Source organism: Hemibagrus wyckioides, linkage group LG17, assembly GCF_019097595.1.
Source record: "Hemibagrus wyckioides isolate EC202008001 linkage group LG17, SWU_Hwy_1.0, whole genome shotgun sequence".
NCBI classification, from domain to species: domain Eukaryota; kingdom Metazoa; phylum Chordata; class Actinopteri; order Siluriformes; family Bagridae; genus Hemibagrus; species Hemibagrus wyckioides.
The window spans coordinates 12876873-12895838 of NC_080726.1; the positions used below are offsets into that span (position 1 = coordinate 12876873).

The 18966-nt window shown below is 37.4% G+C and overlaps 1 protein-coding gene across 3 annotated transcripts; it reads right to left on the bottom strand.

Annotated features, from left to right (window-relative positions):
- Window positions 1–440: 440 nt before the first annotated feature.
- eml2 (EMAP like 2) lies at window positions 441–16502 on the bottom strand. 3 transcript variants are annotated; one of them, XM_058414469.1, is made up of 22 exons: window positions 16317–16502; window positions 13053–13238; window positions 12060–12186; window positions 10623–10727; window positions 7690–7718; window positions 7207–7336; window positions 6919–7068; window positions 6158–6227; window positions 5861–5971; window positions 5617–5712; window positions 5094–5228; window positions 4892–4991; window positions 3907–4061; window positions 3294–3419; window positions 3056–3187; window positions 2791–2858; window positions 2471–2559; window positions 2228–2325; window positions 2030–2117; window positions 1844–1939; window positions 1364–1494; window positions 441–1269 (listed from the first exon to the last, which is right to left on the bottom strand). In XM_058414469.1, the coding sequence occupies exons 1-22, from the start codon at window positions 16384–16386 to the stop codon at window positions 1144–1146; spliced, it is 2418 nt and encodes an 805-aa protein (XP_058270452.1). In that variant the 5' UTR covers window positions 16387–16502; the 3' UTR covers window positions 441–1143. The 3 variants fall into 3 exon arrangements, with proteins under 3 accessions (XP_058270452.1, XP_058270453.1, XP_058270454.1); XM_058414470.1 differs by lacking the exon at window positions 16317–16502 and adding an exon at window positions 13878–14014; XM_058414471.1 differs by lacking the exons at window positions 10623–10727; window positions 12060–12186; window positions 13053–13238; window positions 16317–16502 and adding an exon at window positions 9594–9721.
- Between the last annotated feature and the right edge of the window lie 2464 nt (window positions 16503–18966).

Below are 18966 nucleotides of genomic sequence, written 5' to 3' on the forward strand. Positions count from 1 at the left end.
TGAAGTGTAAGTGAAGGAAGATGTTCCTGCTTTCAGACATTCTCCATTGTTAAATTCTGAAGCCGTTGCAAGGCTCCTAGAAATATATGAACCGATTTATGGCTCTCTGATTGAACATAGCTGAAAGGATTTGAGGGCCAAATGCAAAACATGTTAAAAATAAGGTGTTATTGTAAACTCCAGCCCAGTACACACCTGTTTAGACAATATTTTGAGGACCCATATGAAAACAGGAGGTAAGGAAATTTGACTGGAAAATTCGAAGGTGGATGTTTGTTGTTCAGACTTACCTTATGATGATTCTGGCTGCCTTTATGTGTTGTCTGTAAATATACAAGTTGTTGCTCAATAGTCCTGGAGAAGTGAGCCAAGCCCAAGTTACAGATAACACAGTGCGAGTTTATAGCTTTCATTTATAGATGTAAAAAGTGTGCCCTGCATACTGTGCCATAAATTTTTATTGAAAGTGTTTTTGCATTTGAAATAGGTTTTTTCATACATCTACCTTGACAGAGGAAAATAAACCTATACATTCTCTTCAAATCCCTGAAAGTGTTTCTACTAACCCAGTACAAAGTTGAATAATTGAAGGATCATTACAATAAATGTACCAGTCACTTTAGAAGAGAAGTGAGGTAATGTGAGTACAGTAGAAACTTTATTAACAAAATGAAGGCAAAGCACATCTTAGGTTCACTCCTAGATAATTATGAAGCACTAACTCCCACAGATTACCATGTAGTTTCCAAATCAAATGTCCACTCAGTGACTGCATAATATACAATATTTACTGTATATAAGAGGTCAAATCTTTCTTACTAGGCTTATATATGGCTGAACAGTTAGGGCATGCCTCTTCTGCTCACTTCAGTCATGCATTAGCATGGTACACAATACATTGTAGGCCAAGGGCTGCTAGCAATTACTGATCCTGGATTATTTGCCCAAGTTTTACCTGTTTAAGTAGTTGCTTTAAAAAAACCTGGTCCCAGACCAGCACTTAAGGTGACTCACATTACACACACACAGTTTCAGCAGACTATAGACTGACAGGACAGTATTGATGCAGGGTAGGCACAGCAGTGCTGCCCTCTAGTGGGCAGGAGGCTACAGTAAATAAGCAGCAGCATTGCACAGGCATAATTAGACAAGTGCCCACTGAAGAATGCTGGTGTCTTTCCCTCCAGTAGAGATGAGCTGGCTGTCATCATGGAGAAAGGCAACATTGGTCACATGGCTGCTATGCCCGCCATATACATGACTGGGTGCCTGAAAGCATGGGAAGAAAGCAAATTTTACAAACTGAATTACATTTCTACAGCACGTGTTAATGTGTTTGCACAGATGAGTGCAGGAAGCTTACCCTTGGCTGAGAACAGGGGTAAGAGAACAAACGCACTTTGCCGAAATCATCGCCCGAGGCCAGGACACCACGGTTATTTGACCTGCAAACAGCATTGATGTCTGTGCCATCAGCACCGTCTGGCCAGATGCCTAGCAACATGAGACAGAGAAAAATATTTTCATAACACAGGAAGGGTCTTACATGAATTAGAGTTTTTCCTTAGGCCTAACAAAGCCTAAATCTCAACACTACACATTTATGACTAACTGTAAATTACTTACAGTAAGTCATTTACAGATAGTTTGACAGGGTCTCTTCTAAACAATTTTCTGGAAAAGTCTGTAGACAAGAACTGGAAAGTAGATAACTGCTATTCCACCACCGCCAATCTCACACCAATGAGAAAAGGAGTTTTAGATACTAGTTACTCTATACCCAAATTATTGTTTTCCTTAAACAAGAGAAACCACTAACTCATTATTGAGTGACATGACTCACCAAACACACCAAAACCAAGCACACAAGTTGAAGTGGCCCATTCCAGGTTGCGTACTACCTCTGCGCTTGTAATATGTTTGCCAGTGGAGGCCTCCCCTTTTAAAGAGAGATTATTAGAATTAGAAAATCAAATGTAATCACCATTAAGTATTCTTGTATGAAGACCAGATTGACAAAGCAACTCACAGTACAAGATCTCATAATCTCCTGAGTTTGTGACAATATATTGACTGTTGGTGGACCAGTCTAGATGAGTAACAAAGCTGGAATGCCCCTGAATGAAGAAACATATAGTAATGTTTACAATTAGGACAATTTTCTTAAAACTGAAGGGATGACACTGATTTTTTCAAATATGGATAATAATAATAAAAAAAATCTCACAGTGCATTTGCTAACACGGCTATACTTTTTTCCATTCTCAGTCACAGCATAGATGTAAACAAAGTTATCATGAGATCCCACAGCTAGGTATGCGCCATCTATGAGAGAGAAACTTTGTTTTGAATACAGAACATACTTTGTCCTGTAGACCTTCTTGTGAATGTCAGTGTAAATGCAAATGAGGTCTTTGCTTATCTTCATTGCTTTGTTTTTATTCAGCTAACTAATTTAAACTTTGCATACCTGGAGAATATCTAACATTGGAGATGATTTCATTCCCATCTGTGTGCATAGAAATAAGATCCCTGGTTTCAGTGTCCAGAACCCACCACCTACAGCAATAAAGATACAATGTTCATGCTGATCATTTTGACATAAAAAATAAATTTATATATATATATATATATATATATATATATATATACACACACACACACACACATTATATACATGTTCATATTGATATATACTAAATATGTGTATAAAATAAAATAACTTAAGATAATAAAATCATGATTGTACTTGTTTTGACTGCATGATGAAGCCCTTATGTGCAGTCATACCTTCCAGTCATGGTGCCCACAGCAAGCACAGTGCCGCTCGGGTGAAAGCCAGCAGAACGGCCAGGGTCCTGGATTTCAATGGATATCATCCATGAGATGATAAATATAGCAAGGAACAGCTATACTTTATATGATAAATGCATCACAAGCGCTTTTGCTCAGTAAATACAGATCAAATTCAAACTCAGATATACTGTAAATATAATATCACTGTGATTCACTGAATATTTATTATTTGTAGGAAAAAAATAAACGAATTGGGAACCTCGATGGTCTTGCTCCAGAGAGGTTGGTGGGAGTTAACATCCCACAGGTGGACCTGCTTGTCTTGTCCACATGTCACAAACTGTTCAGTGCTAGGGTGTACGTCCAGTCCCCACAACTCATCTGTGTGACCCTGTCAGGCAAGCGTTAAGATACAGAACACAGTGTAAGGGGAAGGATAATGCTATGTTTCTTAATTATTAGAATATTTGCAATTGTACGATTTATTTGCATTGAACCTGAACGATAGGTGTGAGAGCACCAGAAAAGGAACCTTGCAGGATAGCATTTCTTGTGGTTCCCACAAATAATTCATCTTGTTTTCCCTCAGCCACAGTGCGAACAGGCCCAAAAGCCTCAGGAACCTGTATAAAAGCACAAAAATAATCACATTTTACTGCCGTCTTTTGTAAGATTTAATCCATGCCTTTTAGAAAAATAGAATCTAGAATATTGTGAAAGAAAAAAATGGGGATGAAAAGAAAATCTTGAAAGAATCAAACAAAAGGTTTTTCATGTATCCTCAAGTTTAACTGAACTGTTTTAAAGACTTTTATTGTTGCTTCAAATGCAGTATAATATTTAATGATAATGCACCAAAAACCAAATATCAAGAAAAACACTATTCATACATGCAAAATTACTCATACGTAACTCATTTCCAGCCACTTTTGGTTTGTTCTATAAAATTTGGGATTGTTTATTATAAAAGAACAATAGATATGTACAATAGCTGGATTAGATTCCAGTGTTTGACTTTGTTTAGCTTAAATAATTGTACAGTAGTCCTAAAGATTATGGAATGTGAAAGAGGCTTTTGAAAATAAACTATACACATGGAGGTTGCCTTACCACTATCTCATTCTGTTTGTGGTATTCATGATCCCACAGCACCACCTTGCGATCCTTCCCTCCTCCAGACACCAGTGTACCGTCCTTCAGCACACAGAGGGAGAAAATCCCACCTTCATGGGCTCCTGCCACCACCTGGCTGATTCTGTTACCACCTGTCCATAAAAATCCACCATCAACTGAAAGATCAGGTTCTGAAAGGGCAGGTTCTCCACCAATACCATTTGTTATTCAAATAGGATTTGCCTGCAGTCCTGTTTTTGCATAAACTGAAATACATGGCCATTTTCTTTCAGGAGCACAACCAAACATACAGAGAAGACTGTTTCCAATGTTGTGTAGAAAAAAAAAGTACATCCATCAGCGAGAGGGTCACTGAATTTACTATCTAGGGACATACTCATTCCACTTTTGTCAGCCAAGTACAGGAATGTGAGTCTGAAGTACACACAAAGACCTTTTTAAATCTTCTGTCAAGATTCATCATTACAACTACAGTCTACTGTGACTACTATACAGTATCAAACTGCAGAGCACTTCAGACGGAGGTGGGCCATCATAAACATTGCCTAAAACTACACCAAACATTGTTAAAGGTTTTGGGGAAGTACACATCTTTGCATTTTCCTATTCACAATGTTCCCTTTTGGTAGCTGCAGCCCATCAAAGCCATAGGTTTCTTCTATTCCTCCTGTGCTGTTGTTGACAGTTTATTTTGAACTTCAATGACCCATTTGCTGTGCTTATTATGTATTGAACTGTAATACTGAATGTCTGTTAGCATTGTCTGATGTTTAAAGTTTCATTATTGAGCCACAGTATTTACTATGTCTGGTGTTTCTCTCAATATACTCTATAATACAGACAATACTCCATATTTGTCTGTTTGTTCTGTATTTTGAAGGATGTGTATTGCTCTTCTACAATGTGTACAAATGTATTTTTTAAAAAGGTAACTAAAGTAACAAAAAAAGGATTTCCCAACCTTTAGCCCAAATATAGATGTTTCCACCAGAGTCCCCAGTTATTGCATCTCCATTTTCAGCAAAGGTGACACACAGCACATACTTGGGTTTCTCATGTTTCTGATTGACATATCAAAAAGTTAATTTTTGTGGAAATTCCTTAAAAACAGATGCAACAAACTCAGGATAATAGCATTATCAAATATGGAGAATTTCACAAACCTCAAACAGTCCCTGCCGTTTAGTTAGAGTGTTCCCCTCTATAGTCCAAAAATTGATATGAGACTTCCCACAGGTGACAATCAGGTTGGCCTCCATGGGGTGGAAGACTGCTCCCAGCACCGAATCATTAGAGCACTGCAAAATGGAGAGATGCACACATCAGAGGAAATGTAACAATTCTCAATCTTCCAAGCAGGAAACGGAGATTCCTTCACCGTCTACATACAGTCTGACAATTTCAGTTCAAATTGAATGACATAAATAAACAGGCCATAGAGACATAAATGCACGCATGACAATGACGGTTCATGTGGTGCGCCCATGGTTATTACAAACCACAGAGCCTAGTGCAGGAAATCAGCCTTCACCTTATATTTATCATTTATTAAGCTATTGCAAAGTACAGTTAACATGCTCCCATTTTCACTTATAATAACAAAGCAGTAGTATTTAAATTTTTAGCCAGAGTTTATAGCTCTATTGCTCTGTAGTGATATCTAATAGTTTATCATCCTCATCTCACCTTCACATCAGCAATTTGCTTTTCTTTCTGCCAGTCCCACACAGATAGGATGTGGTCATTTGCATCATCAACTGCACACAGATAGGCACCACCATTCTAGGGGTGCAAAGAGATACATCATTTATTCACATTTGTAATTATAAACAAATGACTTATCACATTCTGTCAGTGCACATTTCCATGTATCACTCTAGTCACATTTAAAAGATTTCCAGCAGGGAAAAATCTTGTAAATTCAACATACCGATTTGGAGAAGGCCACACAGGTGACAGCGCGGTCAAATACACCAGATCCAATCACATGTAGTGTGTTCAGACTAACAGAGTCCCAGACACGAACATGAGGAGCTAACAGCTTAACAAAGAGAGTAAAAAAATTAGTTTGCGGTATAAAGGCATTACCATTTAGACGTTTAGAGTTTTATTCAGATTTGTAATAAGTATCAACATGCAATATATTTAAACATGCCTTAACATTTTATGGTTAGGAAAACATTTCCTTCACTAAGCTCACTCACAGCAATCCTGAAAAAAGTCTTACTTTGCCATCTTTGGATGTTCCAGCCACTTGTCCTGTTGCTATGGTGACCATGTCAGGATGGATGGCCAAGCTACAAAGAGAACATTGAGTTGGTCACAGCCAGCCAGTTAATAAATATAGCTCTATCTCCAGGAGGATTAAGCATGCACTGTAATACTAAACTTTTAAACAAACCCACTAGTCAATCAATGCTTGAAGATATTTCAATAGTTGTAGATATCTGGAATATACTATAAAATGTGTACAATTTTAAAATTTGTACATTAAAAAAGTACATTAAAAAAACATTTAACAGCAAGATATTTGCCCGATTGGCATCAAATATTGCTATCCACTTTGCTAGGGACAACTGACATAGAATTAATTACATAAGTGTAAGCCTATTTGGATACAGTATTGATACTGCTTGATTTAACTTATCTGACAGATAGGAACCTACTGAAGGATAACATGAGTAAAAGGGAAAAAAGGGCCTGGGCCGATTTGTATGCAAATTGTATCAGAATTCATTTTCACTTCCTTCCTCTATGTATATGTATATGTATAAAAGTAGATGGTGGAGGTTAGATGATCTACAGTTTTGATCAAGATATCAGCATTGTCAACGCTTATAACAGCAGTTAATTTGTATTGGCTACAAAAGGTGGATTCATTTGGAAACAGATTGCGGTTTACTGACAAACCCGTTCCATGATCAAACGTATTTAGTGTATCCTTTTGTACAATGAAGGCCAGTCTCTGCAAATATTATAGATATTTACCATTTTACATCATCATTGTGGCCCAGGTAGTGTCTTTGCTGCTGCTCCTCCACATTATACAGCACAACAATGGAAGCATTGAAGTAGACTATCTCTCCCGTGGGCAACAAGTACAGGTTAGAACGGCAGTCTCTGCCCCTGTAACCATAACTGACAGACTGGGTTAAGAAACATAAATGAAAAGTGGACCATAGGAAATTATGTTGAGTATATATGTATATACGTATACATATGTTCAAGTAGAATATGGAATATTATGCACACTTGGCAGCCTAATATCAAGGATACACCCACTGAAGCTTAAGCTTGCGGTCTGTCAGTGCCACCTTTTGGTCAAGACTGTAGTTCTCTCTCAACTGGTCAGGAACGTGCATGGTAACTGGACGGCCACGCAGGAACATCCTCACGTACCCATCCTCTGTTTAATAAAGTGCAAAAAGCTGCTCAAATAACAGATTAACAGATTTTTTTTTCGTTTTATGTTAATATCAAACCACTGCTGTAGGCCTTAATATATCAAATATTTTTGTGGCATTTTTCTGTTAGAATTTTTTATAATTGGCCTTATGCAATTCCATCGCTTTTACAGAACATTGATGAAGATCCTTTTTTTTTGTTTGCTAGTTAAGCAGCTATATCTGATTCTCAATATTATTTGTGTATAGGTTTCACAAAGCTGTGTCAATATATAAAAGAGGCAGGGGCTAAAACTTGTCTGACAGCCTCTAGCGTACAGCATCAAAGTGGAAAAACTACTGGGTGTAGACTTACCAGCATTGAGGGTGCACTCTTTGGTTTTACTGAAAGACAACAAAAACAAAAATCTTTAGCTATCTATACAGCATAAAACATATTTTAATGTATATATATTAATCCTTTTACTAACATCTTCATTAAATATCATTACATGTTAAGTGTGTAAAGGTGGAGCTTGAATATTTTATTAGGCTCATGCTCAGGCTCAGGCTAGTGCAATAATGTGATTGCAGCTAATTACACACAAAGTAAATATACATACATTTATATTTACCACCCATATCATTATTAACGTTCAAAAGTTTTTTATAGCATCGTTTTGATGTTGTTATATTTGCTAAAGAAAGTAGGATTCAACCCATGGCTCTACTTGCTGTACCCCCATGCTTTTCTGTCTCTCTTCGTGATTGTGTGTGTATGTATACAGGAAGTTATCTTCGCATGCAATGTGCCAGTGTCTGTTAACCCTTATCAGTACACATGCAGTTTAACAGCTATCATCAAAATCAATAGGACATAGTGTTACAGCAGCAATCAGCAACAGAATTTGGAGCCACTGCTTTTATTTCTAGAAGATCTAGAAAATATAAATGATAAACTGATAAATTAACAAATGTTAAGATATCTTTTAAAAAAAAAAAAAAAAAATCAGCAGCTGAAGTAAAGCATGGCTATTGTGAGTGTCTTATGAAGCAACCCTGAAGCAACTGAAGCCCTTTCTAAAAGCAGGCCCATTTTGTCTAGGACTCCATGTAAACCTTTAATTAAGGCAGGGCTTTTATCAAATGAGGCTGCACAGAAGCCAGTATTCTTACCAAGCAATTTTAACATGCTGCTGACTAAGACGCCAATTTTACACTAAAGTAAATCCATCTGAATATAACGTAAAAGTAAAAGAAAAGAAGTTTCCAAAGCGTTTGTATACGAGACATAAATGCTTGCTAAGTCAACAACACTGAAAAAGAAGATGTGTGCAGAAGTGAGCAGGATTCTATTCAGCCATTTTGAGGTTTATTTGTTCTGGCAGAATCCTATCAGTGAGGTTGTGTTGGAGGAAGTCAATATGCCTAATGCATGTGGATATGTGGGGGTGGAGGGAGATCAATCTGCACAGAATGCAATTTTAGCAGTTAAAATTGTTGAAATGTAGTGCATGCAACAGGCTTTCTGCATGTGCTTGTCATTACAAATAAACAAATAATACCAGATGGTAACATGTAGATGTTTTGCCCAGTGACTCACACATCATTAACATTATGTGTTTACATCATAAGACATTTTACAACCACAAGCATGGGTTTTAGAACCAAAAGTGGACACTTCACTACTACACTTTCTTAAGATTTTCTTAAAATGAAAATATTATCAATATTTTATTCAGCTACAAATGCAAACAAAACACTGTGCTTTTGAAGCAAGACTAAAAGAAACTCTTATTGTTATAGTCTTAAACCTAATATATTGTCGTAGTTTTATATATATGATGAGTGAGGCAATCTCGTAATCGAATAGAAAAGGAGGCTTCAGACTGAAGATAAACAAAATGGCCTCGTAATTCCATGACTGTATATTTAAGGGAGCCACTTTTAATATCTCACATCCTGATTCAAACACAAACTGAAAACAAACAGTTAAATACCTGGTTTTAATGTGCTACTGCCCCCCCATTAGTCTGCAAGAGTAACTCTTTCATAAAGAGTTCAATGAACTTTGTAAAGGTTCTTCTTATTTGTAACGATCTAGTCAATCACTTATAAATAACATTCCAATAGCTTTAAAGCCGTATTAACAGACAGTACCAAAATTAGAACACTCCACCTTGGCTTCATGTATCCACTAAATCTGCCAAAGTTTAGAAAGCATGCAAGCAAGTTGAATCTTCTGAAAATGTCAAAAGTAAAACAGATAGAAATGTTTACCTTTGTGATTTCTTCATGGTATTTTTCTTTTGAGTAATAATAAGGGATAACAGGACCGTGCAAACGAACAGGCAACAGACAAGTTCCTTGTGTGAGAACTTATGCCGTGTTGGGCTATGACTCTAGCCAGCCAATAGCAATGCACTTCCTCCTTCTGAATGACCAGCCCTTTCCATGTGACCACACCCTGTGGTAATTCAGTGCAGACCTATACTGAATTTTGTGTTGAGAGTAACTAACAAAGAGGGTGCTGGCTAGGCAGAAGCAGTTACACAGAGCTTCACTATGATCTAGTAGGATTATTCACTGCTCAAACAATGTACAGGTGGTCTGGCATTTTAGTTTTGGTGAGAGTTAACTCTTTTGCTGCCTAGTTCATGTGAAACGTTGTGAAATTTGATCACCTGCCTGTGGTTTATATTACCAAGAGACAAACCATGGCTTATTATCACATTTGAACCAAGTAAAATAAAATCTGAACAATGGCTGTAAACCTGCTTCTAATAAGAAACAGTTGACGCAAATTAACCTGGATTAGTCGAACAGCTTGCCCCAGTGTAACCAGGAGACATGTTTTGAAACAAGTAATTAAGTTACAGCATTTAGGAAAACAGACAAAAGTAAGAAGATATCTCAGTAGTATAATACAAAAGCAAACAAAGGTAAAACTGATTATAAAATTACAGTGCCAAATCATTTATTTTTTGCTAATATAACAAAAACCCTTCTATTCTGATACTGCCTTTTTGACATTTTGCTGGAAGACGGAGCAACTTCAATAAACAGCTACAAAACAATATAGTACTAAAAATAGTAGCACTCCATACAAAAAAAGAGCATGCAGTCTTGTCACGGCTATTATCAAAGAGATGTTATTGACATTACATGCTCTACAAAGACAGCCCGACATTTCAATGCGTATAATGACAGGATGCATGCACTTGAATGTATGCAGCTCTTACAATAAGAAATCAGAAATAAAAAGGAAACAAAAATGCAGAACTTGCCGCAGAAAATGAGAGTGATTACCTGTCTCTTTTGCCACAGGTAGAGCTGCTGGATGAGGTGGTTCTGCTGCGTGAGTCCGCCATCTCTTTCCTGGCTGTGGACAGACGTTCTGTGGACATGCTTTTCCTGACAGATGAGAAGCATGTACAGGGAGACAAAAGCACAGGCATGGTATTATACACAGCACATATATAATTCATAGGGGCTTGTTAGAGCTGAAGAGAATATGCAAGAATGGAAAACACACTGACAGTTGAAAAAGGGGGGAGGAAGGGTTAAAACACTGCAGTCAAACTGAATAAAATTACAAAACCTTCAAAACTATTTACTGTTTTGTTGTATCAGATAGTCCTGACACATTTAGAGTTCAGATCAGATGTTATATGGACTTGAAACGAATGTTTAAGATTGTACTAAATAGACCATGTTGACTGAACAGAGAGGCTAGTGTATGCATTATTTGTACAAGAAAACACAGATCCTGCAGGCTGGAGTAGGCATACAGGCCTTGCCAACATGTTCACTGCTCAGTACTGCCACCTTTAGGTGATATTTAAAGTCACTACACTAACATCATAAAAGACAAGACTATCAATGGTGATGCTGACGACAACTACTGCTACTTCTACAACCCATAATAATAATAATAATAATCACCATATTCATTATCTTCATCGCAATCAACATAGCAATTTATTAACAGACTAAAAGTTTTTATCAAATCAACAATACAGCAACAAAATCCCCAGTTTAATAAAACCAGTCAAAACTTTGGGCACACCTAATCACAAACTGCATTTTCACCCCTTTACATTGATTGCTGCCACTTTACAATGCTAGGACACCCTGAATAATCCTGAGCTTTGGTTACTGCCTGTTTCACATGTTCCTCCATGTCTGCATGGGTTTCATCTTGGTTCACCAGGTGGACTGGTGACTTTAAGATTGCTCCCAGATATGTGTTTGTGTGTGTGTGTGTGTGTGTGTGTGCGTGCGTGCGTGTGTGTGTGCAGATGGTGCCTTGTGGTGAACTGTTGTGTTATCCAGGGTGAATTACTGCCTTGTGTGCAGTGTTCCCAGAATAGGCGCTGCACTCACCATGACCAGGATAAAACTGTTACTGATGATGAATGAATGAATAAATAAACACGTTAAAGCCTTCTTATATTTAAAATTCTTAAAAATAGCCTCCTTGTGCCTTGATAACAGCTTTGTAAACTCCTGACTTTCTCTAAACCAGCTTCATAATGTAGTCACCTCTTGAAGGAGTTTCCACATCTAGTGTATGGAGAACTTGTTGGCTGCATTTGCTTTATTCTTCAGTTCAGTTTAACACAGGATACAATCAGATGTGTCCAAAATGTTGATGGTATTGTATCTGTCATGATACATCTTTTCCCATATCTTTTTTTTAAATATTGCAATGCAAATTACTTTACATTTTTTTAATTATTTTACCTTTTGATAGACATCAGGACCTCCTTTTTAGGAGAGGAAGGTGAGGATGGGAAGCCCCCCATCCTTTTCTGCTCAATATAACCATTGGCTAAAGGCTTGGATGGAAGGGCTTGTAGAATCTGGCGGACTGAAACCAGGAAGCAGCAACAGATAAGATAAGCAAATGAGCAACCCAAGTGATATAGGTCTGTTTTACATATGACAGTTTTAGATGTAACAATAACTGCAGGTTGAAACCACAGCTCTTAATCATACTAAGAAAAAATGACAGGCAACTAGTCAGGGGTGGAAAAGTAGTAAGAAATTATACTTAAGTGAGACTGATATAAATAACAAACATTTTACTCATTTAAGGTGATTGTATGTAACCTCAAATGTATTAGAAAATGTTGCTACATTTAAATGCTCACGTATAAAAGAAAGTAGTATGACCTTTGTCATGTTTACAACATAAAAAAAACATTTTTCATATGAAACGAACTTTTGTTACTTATCTAAATCTAAATCTTTGGTGGCTTAACCATCTTCAGATGCACTGATTAGCTAGTTTTCAGCATGAGCAGGTCACCACAGGCAAGAAATTGGCACGATTCTTGTTTTTTTTTCTACATTGATAGAGGTAATTGAATGCTAAACTGAATTGTAAATTACATATGCAGGAGCCAACTGATTGATATATAGCATGTACTTGTTAAGAAAATAAGAAATTTTGAGATTTATAACAAGTACATTCCAAGCTCTAAAGGTCTACATAAAAATGTAAGGAATTCAGTAAGAGTACAAGCATTCAATTTCTATAACACCTAAGTAAAATTGAATAATATTTAAATATGGTCATTAATTACAATTAATCATGTATTTTCCACTCATGCAACTAGTACCAAGACGTGTTCCTTTTGGTTTAAGATACATTGCTATCGCTGTGTCTTCCTGGCAGGCAGGACCGTACCTCAGACAGGTAAAGCTAAAAGCATTTGTCATAATAGTGCTGACCTTTGGTGGGTGCTCCTTTCCTGCTGTTGGCTTGTGTGAGTTCCTCACAGTAACCCAGTCTGCGTAGTGCATCAGCTAGAGCAGCCTTCAACAGCTGGATCTCATCCTCCTGCAGCTGCACCCTCTGCTCCAGGTGAGACAGGCGGTCATCCATCTCCATCCCACTCCCTGCAGAGAAGTTATCATCTGAAAAAGACAGAGGAGAGTGACAACCTATAACTGGTGTTACTGAGAAGTGGGTGACACATTTTCATGTGTGAATATTCTCTTCTATAAATGTAAACAACATGATTACTTATTCAAATCTGAGACAAGTAGCAGTGAGCAGCATGGTGGATGTCTATAACAATGGCAAATGAGAACTACAACAGAGCTGATTTGTGCAACAAAACAAGAGACTTATTTAAAGGAGAATGCAAGCAATAAGTAAATACTTCTTAAAAGAAAACAATTATAGTCGTTTGATAATTATGGCAGTTTTCTAAAAAAAATAATAATAATAATAGCAACCTTTCTATACTTATATAGAGAAAACAAGGCTTGCTTGTTTGTTTGCAAGGATAATATAACGACCAGCCTGCAAGCCTAATAAACCTTCTGTTTGGTGCCAGCACCTGCTAACACAGAGCGTGCATAGCTAAAGCGTACTTTTAACATGTGGCAAGCACATCAACAGCAAGGGCACCAGGTCAGAGAATACAATGTGATGGAGAGATGGGGAGGGTCAGAGCAGAGGAAAGGGAACAAAACAGAACAAGAGGAAACTCAAGGCTCAGAAAGCAAGCTAGTTAAATATTGATTAAAAGGTGACACGTCCCCTCCTACCTGCCATCCCAGTAAGGGCTAAATGTGTCAGACAGTCAGTCAGTGGTACAGCCGATGGTGCTCTAGCTTGCTTTCTCTAGGGGTGTTTGGCAGCAGCTTCTTTCTCCCTCCTTTCTTGTTTCTAGATAGCTGATTCTGTGTCTGGACCTTCCCTGCTCCTCGCCCTAACTCCCCCCTCCTTCAACCATTCTCTGCCCTCTGCAAAGCTGCTTGTAACAGGATACTGCTTTTTGCTGCCATCCCCTATGCAGCAGACTACATAACTGCTCCTGTCTGAAGTGGAGAGGCTTGGAAAAGATCCAGCCTTGAATGATGCAGTGACCAGGCACTGCCAGGAAGTGCACTGAGCAGCAGCTTTCAGCCATACATAAGATTTTGATACTAAAACCAGGCTCTATTTATCAATACTTATTTTTTTACCGCCCCAATTCAGTTTCAAGAATGCATGATGTAGTATTCATGTATGAAATATAAGGAATATACTTGATGTGTTATGTAATAATTCCTTGGTCATTATACAACTAAGTGTCTGAAATAAATCCTTGTGTTCTTGCTTGCATTACATTAGTTTCACTTTATAGGCTTACTGGTAATCTGAGTATCCATCTGTTATTTGTCCTAACCATCTGTTACACAGTCACCAAACACATAAAACCTGGTAATCGTTTCTAAGTACATTCAGGGGCCAGGTTATTAGGTACACATACCCTGTAGCAACAAAGAGGTCATTGGTACATTAATTTTTATCAAAAACAAGCAAAAATAAAAATAAGAATTGCTGTATTCGATGTAGACCTTCTGATGCACAATTTGTAAGCAATCTTACCCATTAACAGAAACTGTCCAAAGCAGTGATAATAACATATGCAATGTGTGAACACTCACTCACCACTTTCCTACATCCTCTTAGTTTTTTGACCACAAGATAATTGTTCTGATGGATCTTTCACTTTTTTGTTTAGTGGACTGATTAAAAAACCCAAACAAATAAACTCCAAATAACCTGATAAACTTATACCACTACAATTTCCAGTGTCACTGCTATGATAAGAATCGTCCTCCCCAAATAATATAACTCAATGTGCAGTGGTTACCCCTTTCTTTTACCCTGATGGAAAAGGTTGTGGGAGCTGAGAAGATATACATAGCAAGAGACAGGTTATATTGGAGGTCTGTCTGATAAAATGGCCAAAAGAGTTAATATTAATTAAAATGCATTTAATATCTATATACGTAGAAGATACTATGGTTTACATGTATCTATGATGGGTGGTTTGTTCACCAAAGAAAATATCTAGATCTGCTGAGCTTTAGCAGTATGACAGCATGATATAGTAATCATGAGTAAACACAATAACAAATAAAAATTAAAAATAAACATTTTTGTAGATGTTGAGTATAAGTATGTCAGGTCATTGTTTTTTTTAATGTGTGGCGCACTGGCTTGCAGGCAATTTGTTACCAAAACTGAATATAAAAGTATACATCGTGTATCATGAAAATGTCTTCAGTTATTGCGTGAAAATCAATGGGAGACACACTGGATTCAGGAATGTGGGAATGCAAGGAAAATGACTGAAATGATGCATGCATTGAACAGTGTTGATCTCATGAAGGATTTGTTTGAACTGTCTAAATATTCCAGGGCTAAATTCTACGTTCATGGCATCATACCTACAGATCTCTCAAAAAAATATCAAAGCAGAACGTTGTAATAATAATAAGAGCTAAGAGTTTTTCAGTGTACTGCCTCATATACTTTATACTGTAGGTGCGCGTGCTATTGTCTTGTACAAAGTGTAAACAAAACAGAGCACTACTAAGAGAAACGCAACAAACCACTCACGTGAGTATGTTTCATAAGACAAAGGGCAACCCTTTGACTGACAGCACTTACATCATTTTGTCTCATATTACTCAGATCCGTTTCAAAAATACAAATCTGTCGTAAGCCCCATAATCAGTTTTATTTTAAAGCAGTAATCGAAATCTTCATGTGAACAGGACAACAAGAACCATCCATCCATGCATCCATCCACAAAGCGATAATATGTAAATATATCCTAGGTGATGATTGTCATTTGCATTTATCCTATGCGCAGCAGCAGTCATTTAAACAAATTTTTCTATTAATAAATTATCCATACTGCTGTATCATGTAGGCACATTCCGAATGGCTCCATATTTCCTTTATAGGCTAATTCATCTGTATCAGATCTGAAATAATGGCTTATACCCCCTGTGCATTTCGCTTTTCTCCAAAACAATGGTTTAAATATTAGAAGGAAAATGCTATCTCATGCTGTGTCGGGACGCTAAGTGAAACAGTGTAACAAAGAGCAGTCACTGTGCGCTATCGACCGAGCTAGCTGGGTACCTTCATTATGAATGCGCGCGCGCACACACACACACACACACACACACTCGTGCCAAACTTACCGTTACAATACCGAAGAAGAAGGGAGCTCTTATCACACAGGTTACCACACGACGCTATTCTTTCAGACATTTCAGTCTCTTATTCTCCCCTCAGACACCAAACACCGACAAATATCTCCCCTACAATCGGCAGCCTCTTAGCTCCGAGCGTCTGCCACTTTCCGCGGGAACCTTCAACACCTTCCCTGGCAACGCTCGCGCCTACCTGCTCCGCGTTACTATGGCAACTGCCGCACCGCCTGGATGTGCGTGCGGAAGGAGCGCAGACACGTGCTTCCTGTTCTAGTCTCCGGCTCATGCATAATATGAGAATTTCCTTTCAAAATAAACACAAATAGACGTCGTGACATTATCTCCAGGATTGCACCACGCACGATAATTATTCATATGCAAGTTGCATATTTCTGCCGGTATGCAGATATAGAGATATAATGCTTTAAAATATAAATCCATGTTTAAAATTGTATGTCATGTACACAGAGCACACACTGTATGGGTTATCTATAGCAGACGGACAGTATTATTTAGGATGCAAACATGTATGGTTATTGCTATCGCTTTGGGTATATCCTTATGCCTACTTGACCTTGAAGTACATTATGTTCAGTGATCTGTCTATTAAAATAAACCGCTACGTTGGCTATAAATCCTGCATTGCGTCCGATAAATTGCCATAATTTATGATTTTATTTCCCTAAACAGTGAGAGACATAATGTGCCAGCTATGGAAACAGTGTTAGAGAGAAAACATGGTGCAGACTCCTTGATTTTTATTTTCATTTTTATTTAATTCAAATGTAATCTCCTACAGGCTCCTAGAGAATAGAATATATACAGAATATATATTACAGGAATGTCAAAGATCTTATTTCACTTATCTTGTGTTGTTTACAGCATAACAAAGTACAGTTATGTTTGTTCCATATTCTCTGCCATGTTTTCTAAAATCTGAATTAGATTTCTTAATACATTTCTATATTATTTCTGTTGATAAGGGATGAATTAACTTTCCGGCAATGTTGTTGACAATCCATTAGGGGGCGTGTCAGAGCAAAACCAAGGAAACGTCTTTGATTGCAAAGGAATTGCTTAACCTTCAAATAAACACTAGGAGGCAATGCTGTCCTGTTTGGACAAAGTTCCCAAGCCGTAAATTCTCTTAAATAAGCCACACACATACATACAGACATACATACACCTCTCTGACAACTGAGTAGTCTATGGCATTTTGCACAATAAAGGAAAGTGATCATATGACACTGATATAAATATCAGTTATATGCAAATGCATGTAGATGTTAGGAACATTTCCCAAGGAGTATGTATAACTGACACATAATATAGTAACATATGACACATAATAACATAATAACTCTATAAATAAACAAGCAAACGAACTTCAACATTCCCAAATGAAGTCTCAACACATCTACTCTCTATGTGCAATCTGAATAAGGCTAAGATATCACATTCACAGCAAGGCTTTAGTGCATTACATTAGCACTAGGTGGTAAAGCCATAATCACATTTAATTCTCTGCATTCCAGCCAGCAGAAAGTCCACTGGTGCATGACTAAACTGGCTACTCACTAGTGGTTTAGTTAATACAACATAACATAGATAGATAGATAGATAGATAGATAGATAGATAGATAGATAGATAGATAGATAGATAGATAGATAGATAGATAGATAGACTTTTTTTGATCCCATGAGAGAAATTCTTGTGCTACAGCAGCTTAGTCAGTAAAAAAATATAACACACACACACACACACAAAATATATCATCTAAAATAAAATATTATATATACACCGACCAGGCATTACATTATGACCACACGCCTAATAATGTGTTGGTCCCCCTTTTGCTGCCAAAACAGGCCCCCTGACCCGTCAGGCACTGTGTATTCTGAACGAGCATTAACTTCTTCAACAACTTGAGCAACGGTTGCTCGTCACACGGGCCAGCCTTCACTCCCCACGTGCATCAATGAGCCTCGGCCGTCCATGACACTGTCACTGATTCATCACTGTTCCTTCCTTTGACCATTTTTGATAGATGAGGAGGAGATAATCAGTGTTATTCACTTCACCTGTCAGTGCTCATAATGTTATACTTGATCGGTGTATCTCTCTCTCTCTCTCTCTCTCTCTCTCTATATATATATATATATATATATATATATAGATTGTCTATTCAGAGAACAGTAATAAGAATAACATGTGTAATAAAATCTTTTATATCTAAAGCACTTTCAAATATCAAATTAAAATTGCTGAAACATGGATGAATGAATGAATGAATGAATAAATGAAAACTGTCTTATCTTTGTGTATAATTTGTGAACTTGTGTTATCGACCTGGCCAGCGCATTATGTGCACAGATTTTTATGGTGGGAGGACTGAAATGACTAATAGATTGATGGGATATTTATGGCCCCATTGCAGCCAAATGCACTATTAATCTCATGCAACATTCACAAGCTGACACAAGCTGCTTAAAAAGGGAGGGTGGAAGAAAGAAAGACAAAAGGAGAAAGATGAATGTGTTTGTCTTTATGTGCTGATTTTCACTTCCTCTTCAAGTTTTGATTACTTATTAAAATTCTCACAATGAACCATCAACTGACTCAAGTGTCAAGCTTTAA